This window comes from Setaria italica, chromosome V (assembly GCF_000263155.2).
Source record: "Setaria italica strain Yugu1 chromosome V, Setaria_italica_v2.0, whole genome shotgun sequence".
Taxonomy (NCBI): domain Eukaryota; kingdom Viridiplantae; phylum Streptophyta; class Magnoliopsida; order Poales; family Poaceae; genus Setaria; species Setaria italica.
The window spans coordinates 41,403,533-41,415,527 of NC_028454.1; the positions used below are offsets into that span (position 1 = coordinate 41,403,533).

At 44.8% G+C, this 11,995-nt stretch overlaps 2 protein-coding genes across 2 annotated transcripts; one reads left to right on the forward strand and one right to left on the reverse strand.

Moving 5' to 3' along the window:
- Positions 1-1,582: 1,582 nt before the first annotated feature.
- LOC101775420 (delta-1-pyrroline-5-carboxylate synthase 2) lies at positions 1,583-8,347 on the forward strand. The gene is made up of 21 exons (XM_004970516.3): positions 1,583-1,801; positions 2,477-2,548; positions 2,636-2,739; positions 2,826-2,928; positions 3,023-3,184; positions 3,356-3,633; positions 4,198-4,348; positions 4,459-4,623; positions 4,716-4,793; positions 4,924-5,013; positions 5,097-5,183; positions 5,288-5,374; positions 5,444-5,540; positions 5,631-5,734; positions 6,393-6,468; positions 6,597-6,747; positions 6,821-6,889; positions 7,032-7,098; positions 7,523-7,593; positions 7,756-7,835; positions 7,949-8,347. Exons 1-20 carry the CDS (start codon positions 1,709-1,711, stop codon positions 7,832-7,834), a joined length of 2,184 nt encoding a protein of 727 aa, XP_004970573.1. The 5' UTR covers positions 1,583-1,708; the 3' UTR covers position 7,835; positions 7,949-8,347.
- A 334-nt stretch (positions 8,348-8,681) lies between these two features.
- Positions 8,682-11,166, reverse strand: LOC101779769 (pentatricopeptide repeat-containing protein At3g46790, chloroplastic). The gene has a single exon (XM_004972193.4). It carries the CDS (start codon positions 11,005-11,007, stop codon positions 9,034-9,036), a length of 1,974 nt encoding a protein of 657 aa, XP_004972250.1. The 5' UTR covers positions 11,008-11,166; the 3' UTR covers positions 8,682-9,033.
- Positions 11,167-11,995: the final 829 nt, after the last annotated feature.

Genomic DNA, 11,995 nt, shown 5'->3' on the forward strand with positions numbered 1-11,995 from the left:
TGCTCTCGGAGAGAAGCCTGCACAGATCTCCACACACAATCCTGAGGTTAGTAATTCAACTTATGTCGATTGCTTATTGTACCAAAAGCTTGTCAGAACTTCAACCCTCGTTTGGAGATCCAGTGGCCTATTTCCTATTTCTACCTCAATGATGCATACATGCAACCCAACAATCAGCCAAACTAAGCACGTCGTCCAACGCTGCCGCCTCCTCTAGCCATAATCGTGTCACGCATCCTAGGCACCTCGTCATCGCTTCTTCTATAGCCGGTCAGGCTTGCTGACCTTCCTTCGCTATTGCTAGTGAGATCTTTTGGTCTTCCTCTCCCACCATTGCCTCATTGTTTTCATTTTCCGCTCCGTTGCCCTTGCTCTGCCCATCTCCTTTGCCTTCGGCGGCTCCTATGTGCCAAATCCGCTACCACCATCCTTCCCTTGCTAACTAGCATTGCCCCATCACTATGGTGAGCGACGCTCCCGCCGCCTCACCATCCCGCCCCCACCCGCCTCCATCATCAAGCTCGCAATCTCCTCAGCCTTCCCTTTGCATCCAAAGACAAACAAAAAGCCTCAAATCCCCAAAACCGAACCCAAGAACCTAGTTTCGTCGAAGTTAGTGAAGCTCGTCGGAGTGCATGTGGTGATCACTAGAGAAGAAGGCATGCACAAATCTCCACGCACAATCATGAGGTCAGTAATTTAACATATGGCTCCTCCTACTCCTATATATATATATGAACAAATATCTTCCAAAGTTCTTTCTCTTTTAGTACTACACATGTTATTCTGAGGAAAAACATGACCAAACCAAGTTTTTCTTTCATGGTGACAGCTAGACTCTTGCTAAGAGATTTTGTCACCACAGAACCCCACTAGAATAACCTACATGTTATTTATCCATCCTAGAGTCCATGTCTAGCGCAACCTTTAGTTTTGGCAATAGCCACACAATCCTAAACTTGAATGACCACATGCTATTTATCCACAATGGTCCGTACCTAACGTGTTGCGTGCTATTTGGTTGTAAACCCCTAGTATACTGTGTGGATGCCAAATCGACAGGCACATTTCCAAATGCTTAATTTCACAGAACAGGTTGAAAAAACAGGACAGATTACTACAGGTGGCAATGACCTTCATCTTTATCGCATTGCATTCTAGCTTGTGGCTGTGTGACACGTTGGAGCACTCATTGACGACCTGCCATCGAATGGCTGAGCAACAAGTCACCTGCACAGGACTGTCCGGCTGAATGGCTGATGGGTCGAAGGCCCGCGAGGCCGTAACGCAACCACCTGCCCTATATCTCCTCCGCTCGGCTCGGTCGACGATATTTTGGGGCAACGACCTGCCTGATTCCACAAGCGGCGCCACACGTGGTGTGGCTCGATCCCTCCTCCGAGGCTAGCGTGGGGCGGGCTCAGCGGACGGTCACGGGCCGTCACGGGCCCTGCTCGCCGCAGACGATCCAAGGGGACGGGCCAGGCAGCGCACGTTCGATCTCGCCACCTGTCTGGCCCGTGGGGGAGGCGGAAGAGGCGACGCGACGCGGCTTTCCTTTATAAAGCCGAGCCCCCCAGCAGCATTCCCCCCACCCGGCACCGTAGAGTTTCTGTTCGGCGTCGGCCTTCAGCACCAGCGCCGGTGGCACAGGCAGGCACCGCCGCATCCGAGCCACTCGCGACCGAGCCGCCACGGCGAGGAGAGAATGGGGAGGGGAGGGATCGGAGGTGCGGTGGCCATGGAGACTGCCGACTCCACTCGGGCATTCGTCAAGGACGTCAAGCGCATCATCATCAAGGTGAATGGTCTATACATCCTCTGTTGTTTCTCTATTTTTTTTAATCGTCTCGTCTTGTGCGGATGCGGACGATGCTGTTCTGTTCGACTGCTCTTGTCCCGGGGACTAGTGATTTTGCTCGCTGGAATGCGAGGGTTGAGAATTCGATCTCAATCTGATCTCACATTGTTTTGCGACGTGTTTGCAACAGTATTTTTTTTAAAATATTTTGGGGAAAAAATCGGTGATGTTTTCTTTTCATCCCCAACTCAAAGGGTTGTTCGCTTGGGGATCTGCGACCCCGTAAATATTTGTTGGGAAGGGAGGACGTTTTAATGTTTCTCAGGTGCTATTATTTCAGTCAGTGTTTCGCGTGTTCCCTGTTTTGGCGGAGCTGATTGACCTGCGATCGGTGAAACTTGGATGGGGAAAAACAAGTCCAGCTGTTTTTTTAAAAAACAAGAACAACTCCAGATAGTTCAGATTCTTTTTTCGAGTAGCAGGACAGTCATTAGGATAGGATGTGTACTCAGTTGCAGTTGAAGATTCACATGCTAGATATTTTTGGATCCCTCACTAAACAAAGATGAGGATTAAAAATAAGCCGCAGATTTCTGTTTCAAACAAAAGAAATTGCGAGTTTTGTCGTCACGTTACCCGGTTTCATTTATTTATTATATGTCCTGTTGCTTGCAGGTGGGCACAGCTGTTGTCACTGGGCAGAATGGCCGATTGGCTATGGGCAGGCTTGGGTCTCTGTGTGAACAGGTAAATATTAAAAATATGCTTTCACCCATGGTGTTTGTGGTTTCAGACTTTCAGTCACTTAAATAGTAAGATTGCTTCATTATTCAGGTGAAACAACTGAACTTTCAAGGGTATGAGGTGATTCTGGTAACATCAGGCGCCGTTGGTGTTGGGAGGCAGAGGCTCCAGTACCGGAAGCTTATCCATAGCAGGTTGCAGAGAGTTTCAGACTCTATTAACGGCTTGCCAGTATCCTCTGGCTTAAGTATCTTTTGCTGACCATTTTCCTTGCTTGCAGCTTCGCTGATCTGCAGAACCCGCAGATGGACTTTGATGGAAAGGCCTGTGCTGCCGTTGGTCAAAGTGGTTTGATGGCGATATATGACACGATGTTCAGCCAAGTGAGTGTGCTTGATCTGACAAATTTGTATTCAACTTGTAATAAAAGAAGTTCGATGTTAAACTGTTTCTAACAGGATGTTTGTATGATTGCAGCTTGATGTAACGTCATCTCAACTTCTTGTAACGGACCGAGACTTTAAGGATCCAAGTTTTGGGGACCAGCTCCGTGAGACTGTTTTTGCGCTGTTGGATCTTAAAGTAATACCACTATTTAATGAGAACGATGCCATCAGTACCAGGAGACAACCATATGAGGTGTATTCCCTTAATTTGGTTTCTGCACTGGGAGTTTGATTTATTGCCATATATCGACCTTCCAAATCGGATAATAACAACAATATATATCGACCTTCCAAATCCGATAATAACGACAACTGAGCCCTTGTGTTTCTACTTTCTGATTGCAGTAATGAACTTATTTTGCAGGATCCATCTGGTATATTCTGGGATAACGACAGTCTGGCCGCTCTGTTGGCAGCAGAACTTAATGCTGACCTTCTTATCATGCTAAGTGATGTGGAGGGACTTTATAGTGGCCCACCAAGTGATCCTCAATCAAAGATCATCCACACATATGTTAATGAAAAACATGGGAAGCTAATTAGTTTCGGAGAAAAGTCTCGTGTTGGAAGAGGTGGCATGCAAGCTAAAGTGTTTGCTGCTGCTAATGCTGCATCAAAAGGCGTACCTGTTGTCATTGCCAGGTTTGTTAAACTCTTTTGATGTTATTTTAGAACAAAATGGAGAAATTTTCATATCTATTAAATATGCCACACCACCTCCTGACTCCTGCATATCCATCATACGGACCATATTTTCTACTATTAATGCTAATAGGGTACACTGTTGATACTCTGTTGTCTTTATAATCCAATTAGCATTGTATTAATAGGGTATTTTAAATGTACCTCGGTGCAAAAGTTGGTAACAGTCGTGGAAAGTTAATGCCTATAAATTTGCATTAGGTGAGCTTGTATAGTTGTACTGCATATTTAATTGAATAGTGTTCTAAACATAGAATCCTGAATCTTGAAATTTCTGTTTGCAACGTTTAAATCTTTGATCGCTTTGTTGAAGAGATGATGGTCTATCATTACCATAAATAGGCAAGCTTGTTGAGTTGTGCTTTTATATCCCTATTGAATATTGATCGCTCTACTCCCAACAGCAGCCTTGTGATTTACTACTGTGCTATATGAGCGTATGACAAATCTAGTAATGTTTACTTTTGGTGAACTTAGAATCTGACTTTGTTACTTTCTGTGCAGTGGATTTGCAACAGATAGCATTATTAAAGTTCTCAAAGGAGAAAAGATTGGTACACTTTTCCACAACGAAGCAAATCTGTGGGAGTGTTCCAAGGAAGCTACAGCCCGAGAGATGGCAGTTGCAGCAAGAGACTGTTCAAGACGCCTGCAGGTATAATTTTTCTTGAAACATGCAAACTATTTTAAATATAAGATTATCATAATATTTAGGTTTCCTGGTTGTCCTTACTAATTTATCGTGCTGTATGTTCCACCTTACAGAAGTTGTCATCAGAGGAGCGTAAGAAGATTTTACTAGATATTGCTGATGCTCTAGAAGCAAATGAGGATGCAATTAGGTCTGAAAATGAAGCTGATGTTGAAGCAGCACAAGGTGCTGGTTATGAGAAATCGTTGATTGCTAGGATGACCCTAAAGCCAGGAAAGGTAGTTTTCCATTTTATTCTTTTGCCCTTTAGTTTTTGTACTAAATATTATCTTCTTAAATGTACTAATATTTTATTTTTGTATGTGTGTAGATAACAAACCTTGCAAGATCCATTCGTGCAATCGCTGACATGGAGGACCCTATTTCCCATACATTGAAAAGAACAGAGGTGAAACCTATAGATCAATTTGTTATATCTCAAATAGGAAAAACATACATGATGCGATATATGCTTTACCAGGGTTAGATGATAAGCTCCTGAATTCTAATTTTTAAGCAATCAAGTACTCACTTTTTAGGTTGCTAAAGACCTCGTTTTTGAGAAAGCATATTGCCCACTGGGTGTTCTCCTCATTATTTTTGAGTCTCGCCCTGATGCATTGGTTCAGGTAACCTTTTATTCAGAAATTAACTAAATAAACAATTATCGACAAAACCAATGATTATCTGTGATTGATATAATTTTGCACAGATTGCAACTTTAGCAATCCGAAGTGGGAATGGTCTTCTTTTGAAAGGAGGAAAAGAAGCTATGAGATCAAATGCAATATTACACAAGGTAGTATGGATTGAACTAGCTTTCTTGAGCTATTTGTACTGTAACAATACATCTCTTAGCTTAGATGGGGTTCCTAGTTATTAATTTGTGTTTTTCTTCATTAGGTCATAACTGGGGTGATTCCAGATGCTGTTGGTAAAAAGCTCATTGGCCTTGTGACTAGCAAAGATGAAATTGCTGACTTGCTAGCGGTGAGCATGTAACATGATTCTTTTTAATGATACTTGTGCATAAATATGTCTAAACTCAAAACTTTGCAGCTTGATGATGTCATTGACCTAGTCATTCCAAGAGGAAGTAAGAATCTTGTCTCCCAGATAAAAGCAACAACCAAGATTCCAGTCTTAGGCCATGCTGGTAAGATATATGTTAAATGGTTATATTAAATTTTAGTTAGAATTTAATTTGTGATTTAACACTGAACTAAGTTTTTCCATTTCTCTTCAGATGGTATCTGCCATGTTTACATTGATAAATCAGCTGACATGGATATGGCAAAACGTATAGTATTGGATGCTAAGGTTGATTATCCAGCTGCGTGTAATGCAATGGTACATTCTCTTATTTAGTACCTTATTGATGCCATGTACATAGCTAATTTAGTAGTTCGGTGAGCGCAAAATATTCATTGGCCATGTTCCTCCGTTAAATTAATCATTTATTATTGTCCAATAGACACTTTCCTAGGGAAAAAAAGAAATTATACACTTTCTTGAAAAAAAATCATAGCCTCATAGAAATATGGTCCTTGTTGAGCTGATATGGTGTCTTTGCTATTACATTGTTTTTATTCTTTGTACAATTCCTTTTCAAAAGTTTCTATGTGCACTCTCAATAATTGCTGGTTCCTTGAGCTGACTCCACAACATATACATTTCAACTCCTGCCTAGAAGACAAGCTTTTCCCTGCCAAAAATATCATAATATTTTAAATTTCTATTTATTTTTTTATACCTTTAATATTTGCTAAACAAAATTTTATTGTTATTTGTTGAGCCATTTATTTAAGTTACTTATGTATTTTAAATTCAGCTCACAGTTTTGTGACTTGTAGCCCTAACTGAGTTCTTAAATCTCTATTTTCTAAGTTGGGTTACCTACCTCAACATATTTATTAAAATATTCTTTATCATCTTAGAAGAGCGTGGATTTCACTGAAGCCATTGGTTTATTTTAGAATATAATGTAGATTCTGTAACAATTTTGCAGGAAACATTACTTATTCATAAAGATCTGAGCAAGAGTGAGGGCCTTGATGATCTATTAGTGGAACTTGAAAAAGAAGGTCTGAATTCCAAATATATTACTTTCTTTCATTTGTTAGCAAAATGTGGATAAAAAATGATTCCGACACAGTAGTGAATACTGAATAGTTATAATCAGTGTATCATTACTTTAAGTTTCATATTGCAGGAGTAGTCATTTATGGTGGTCCTATTGCACATGACAAACTGAAACTGCCCAAGGTAGATTCATTTCGTCATGAGTATAGCTCAATGGCATGCACCCTTGAATTTGTTGATGATGTGCATTCAGCAATTGATCATATAAATCGTTATGGAAGGTAAAGTTGGTTTTCTTTTTGGTATCTAACCTCACCACTTGTCTACCTTTGACCAAATTTGGTTTCTTTTCAGTGCACACACAGATTGCATTATCACAACTGATGAAAAGGCTGCAGAATCTTTTCTGCAGCAAGTTGATAGGTATTGAAGCTCTTTCCACCATTCTTGTGGTTGGAATTGCTTATCTAAGTACCATTTATGATTGATTTATTCGATAAAACTTCTGTTTTATGATGATTTTGAATTTAATGAGTGTCATGACATTTCTGTTGAACTGGAACAGTGCGGCTGTGTTTCATAATGCAAGCACAAGGTTCTGTGATGGGACGCGCTTTGGTCTAGGTGCAGAGGTGTACCCTTTTGACTCTGTTTCTGCATACTACTATATGTACATACTTTTGTCATTTTATAACGTGAACAGTTTGGTTTTAGATGCCACGGCCATTTAATTCGATTTAGCTACTAAGATTTGCTTGAAACCTTGAATGGCTGAACTATTTATCAAGATAACAAAATCTTGTTTGAAGTACAAACCATTAAAGTAATGTAGTTTGTGAACAGCATTTTTCTTCCATCGAATGTTCGAACTGTGTTCTTTTTGCTGGAAGGATAATGGGGTATATGAAGTCTAAAACCATCCTGGAGAATCTTAGTAGGGTCAAATTAAACCATAGATGTGAAATTGGTGTAAGCTAAAAGGTTTAGGGTGTGATGCTGGTGCGCTTATCATCAAATTATTTCGCTTGTCTAATCTTGTCCAATGGCTTTGCATAGGTTGGCATAAGTACTGGGCGCATACATGCTCGTGGACCTGTTGGTGTTGATGGGCTTCTAACTACCCGCTGGTATGCTTTTAACACAATGAAATGTGTTTCCATATTTGATTGAGAGATTTTTTTCCCCAGCTCTGATGCTTTATCATCACCAGAGGGAAATAATGTACTTTTGCTCAAGCTATTACTATGTCCACGTGATACTTATGATCTTTATCCTTTCACCATATGTAGCATTCTACGAGGTAGTGGACAAGTGGTAAATGGTGACAAGGGAGTGGTTTACACCCACAGGGATCTTCCGTTGCAATGAGGCAAGTGATGTTTCACGCGGCTTCAAAAAAATGCTTTACCATGGTCACTAAACATCAACTTGCATCTTCACTTTACCACGGTCACTAATCATCAACTTGTGCCTTCTTTGCAGGAATAGAACCTCTGCTGGCGAACAATCGCTTGGAACAAATGGCTGGACTCCCCCGTTTAAGTACCTTTTCTTCATTCCATGGTGCAAAGATGATGTCTAGTGTTGTTTAAAAAAGAGGGGAAGGAACTGGTACTATGTAGTTCTGCGATGCCTGCTGCTCATTATGTTGGATTTGCTTGGACCATTTTGGTGCCTGTAAGGTGTACTTGTTGCTTGTTGTGTACTTGCCGGTGTAACTATGGTACTTCCTTCGAGACATCTGTATTAGAGGTGTGGTAGCTAGAGAGGTGCGATGGCTCCGGATGAAGTTTGTATCTGTTTCTAGGCTATGATAGTGTGTGTTGTGCGCCTGAAATTTGTCAACTTAGATTATGCAATGATTATGCAATGATGCCATCATACTGCCACTGGCGGCGGCCTGAGTGTCATGCGGAACCTGGCCACTGCATCTGACTATCAGAGGGAGGGAGGTGTTGGTCTGTTTCTGGAGCATGTGGGCTTGGCTTGCGGCACCCCCGAAGTTGCCGGACTGGGGCCGTGCACCTTGGCTCCTGGCCTTTTGAGTGATCTTTGAGTCAAAAACAGTGAACATATAGAAATTAATTGCATAAATAATTCATCAATAAAACACATCAAAATCTCACAAGACTATCAGGTCCCTTAATCTCCACAGTCCGCAATATTCAGAATGCAATGACCGCATCACATACCAGATCAATGGACACTGAAAAAATGTCTAAATGATTTGCAGCTTTATATCACAGGCACATAGCCAGATTAGTTGGCGTATACATGATTCGTATCAATTGACATTGTCCATACACGGTTGCAGATTTAGTGTTGCAAATGTGACATGGACGAAGACTGCAAAGATGTGTTGAAGGGGGCTATCGTTACAAATTTGTCAAAATTGTCTGGTATGAGTGCCTTTTCACCAGACTCAGTAATCAATCTGAGGCCCCCTCCTTCAAAGATATCACCATGCCTAGTCTAATGAAATAAGTTAGGCTGTACAGAATGGTGTAAAAAAAATGTCTCCTTCAGTGATCATCTAGTATAATCAGTAAGAGGAGTTTGCAACATCTTCACCAATAGTCCCTGCATGAGCAAACTCCATCCCTGAAGTGGTGAAACCGATTCACATCCCTCACGATAATCTCTCGCTCTGTGAATTTGGAGATGAACTTGGTGACTGAATGACAGTCCTCGCACAGCCTCAGGTTCTTGGTGATCCTGATAGGCTCTCCCCTGCTGGTGTTGATAAGCCCAAAAGCAACTGCCAATTTCTCACTATGGCCAAGCAGAATCCTCTCCTTTTCCTCCTCTTCAATATCATACAGAACAGTTCGTGTGTCAGGAACATAACCCTCGTTCTTCATCTGAGTCACAAACTCACCTATCAGGGCTTGCAGCTCCTCCACCTGTGGGTTCTTGTCATCCACAGAGCCAAAAGAGTACAGCTTCTTCTTAACCTCTATCCAGCTACAACCTGGCACCTTCTCCAAAGCATGCTCTTCAAGTAGCTCCTTTAGCACATCAACTTGGTTCTGCAATTTAGCTTGAGCATAAATATCTGCCAGCAGGATATAATTTCCAGCATTTCGGGGTTCAAGATCGAAGAGATGAGAGCATGCCATCTCAGCATACTCAACATGGCCATGAATCCTGCAAGCTCCAAGAAGTGAGCCCCAAACTTGAGGGCTTGGTCCAATGCGCATGCTCTGTATCAACTCCACAGCTTCATCCAAACGCCCAGCACGACCAAGAAGGTCAACCATGCAAGCATAGTGCTCTGCACGAGGTGTGACATTGTACTCCACCATTGATTCAAAGAGCTTCTTTCCCTCCTCCACAAATCCAGCATGGCTACAAGCCCCAAGCACACTGACAAATGTGATGATACTTGGTGAAATGCCCTCCTTGATCATCTCCTCAAACACTTGGAGTGACTCACGCCCAAAGCCATGCATTCCATATCCAGATATAAGTGAATTCCATGACACAACATCCCTCCTACGTCCTATCCAATCGAAGATGTACCGCCCGATTTGAAGGCATCCACATTTCATGTACATTGCCATCAATGCGTTGAGCACGGAAACAAGTGAGTCAAAACCCCTCCGAAGGATATATGCATGCAGCACTTTGCCCTGCCCAAGCGCATTCACCACAGCACAAGCATGCAAAACGCTAACAATTGTGATTGAGTTCGGTACCAGGTCTGCATCAGAAGCTATCATCTCCTGGAAGAGCTCAATCGCATCACCAGGGCGCTCATTCTTGGCGTAGCATCCAATCATGGCACTCCATGACACAACATTCCTCTCGGGCATCCAAGCAAACACACGCTCTGCATAGGTGACAATCCCAAGCTTCGCATAGCAGTCAATAAGAGTGGTGGCGACATGCGTGTGCAATCCATAGCCGCGACGAATGGCATGAGCGTGCATCTCCCGTACACGGGCAGAGGCCGGTGCGTGCGACGCTGACCCTGCAATGCAGGCCTTAAGCCCGTGCGCGTAGCTGTAGCTGTCGACGGGGACGCCTAGCCGGCCCATGTCGGCCAGACGCGCGAGCGCCTCCTCGCCATGGTCGGCGAGCGCGAGCGCCTTGAGCATCGCGTTCCACACGAAGATGTTCTTCTCGGGCGCCTCGTCGAACACCTGGCGCGCGGCCGGGAGCGCGCTGAGCGCTGCGTAGGCGTCGATGAGGCGGGTCGACAGGAAGGGGTCCGAGCGGAACACGGGGTCGGCCTCGAGCCGGCGGTGCACGGCGGCGGCGAGCGCGGCGTCCCCGGCCCGCGCGGCGGCGAGGAGGAGCGATTCGTAGGTGCGCTGCGTGGGCGCCGGGAGCCCCTGGAGGAGCGCCGCGGCCCGGGCGAGGCGCCCGTGGGCGCAGAGCGTCTGTATTAGGTGGTTGTCGTTCGCCGGCGAAGCGCCCGATGACGCGGGCGCGAGCGACGCGAGGCACCTGAGGCGCGTCAGCTTCGGCCGCCGGGACCCGAACGGGCGGTGGGGGAAGTGGAGTAAGGAGGTGTGCGGGGAGGCGGGGGCGGACATGGGGGTGGAGCGGAGGCGGAGGCGGCGGAAGGCGAGGAGGGGCTTCAGGCTTCACCGTGCGGCGGCGCGGGGGATATTTCGAGGTGGGTTAGGTTGGGTTTGGTCGGAGCTCGGACAGAGCGGGTGGAGAGCGGAGGCGGAACGAACGGAACGGGCAGCGCCGCGCGCAGGTGGAGGGAGAAGCGTGTACTGTACTACTCCGTAGATTTTTGAGGCTTGGAAGGCCAGTGGGCTCGTTTTCTGGAGCGGCGTGGTGTGTGTGTTGGGCTAGCAATGGGCCAGGATGAGAAACGTCGTTTCGGCTTCGGTCGGATGGTGAGATTTTATTAGTGAGTGGGCCAGCATAAGTATCCCATTTTGTAGCTGTACACGAACAGCCCAAAATGATGTTGTAACTTTGTAAGGCCGAAACTACCCTGTAAAAAAAAAAAGACGACCACGACTGTCACGGTTGCCCGCTAGTGATGGATCAATGCTGCCTCTTGTCCGCGTGTTCCTCCTTTGTCTACTCTCCATGCGTTTGTTAGACATTGGATTAATTGTTGGGGTTGCCGAGACAAGCTCTATATAGAGCAACAGAGGGAAAACACCTGTGTTTTAGTTGGAGAACGAGAGATGCCGTCTGCTTATGAGAAATTGAGAATAGCCAGGTAACATTTGAAGACTTCAACGTCCCGTCCATTTCCCGCTTGGGCATCCATACGGAGTACTACTATTCATCTTGCACCTATATCAATCAGGCACCTAGCAAGCGCTGAGTGTGCTAGATACTAGTGCTATCAGGCTAGCAGCCGATGTGCCGATGACAGCTCGCGCTGGATTATCTCATGATTGCTCGACACCTGAAAAGAGACGCCAGGCCACAAAACCTCGGCGCGGCGCGGCGCGGCAGTCCGCACTAGCAGCAGGCACTCCCAGTCCCAGTCGAAAGGGGGCGTGCGCTGATGGGAAAGCGATGGCTGGTGCCGGCCGCATCCCCTGGCCAATC

What these genes read in the sequence shown, in the direction of transcription:
- LOC101775420 (XM_004970516.3), top strand. Translation starts at nt 1,709, where the DNA reads ATGGGGAGGGGAGGGATCGGAGGTGCGGTGGCCATGGAGACTGCCGAC. An exon ending in TCAAGCGCATCATCATCAAG is followed by an intron (nt 1,802 to 2,476) that starts GTGAATGGTCTA and finishes TGTTGCTTGCAG; the next exon opens with GTGGGCACAGCTGTTGTCAC. An exon ending in CCAGGAGACAACCATATGAG is followed by an intron (nt 3,185 to 3,355) that starts GTGTATTCCCTT and finishes CTTATTTTGCAG; the next exon opens with GATCCATCTGGTATATTCTG.
- LOC101779769 (XM_004972193.4), bottom strand. Translation starts at nt 11,007, where the DNA reads ATGTCCGCCCCCGCCTCCCCGCACACCTCCTTACTCCACTTCCCCCAC.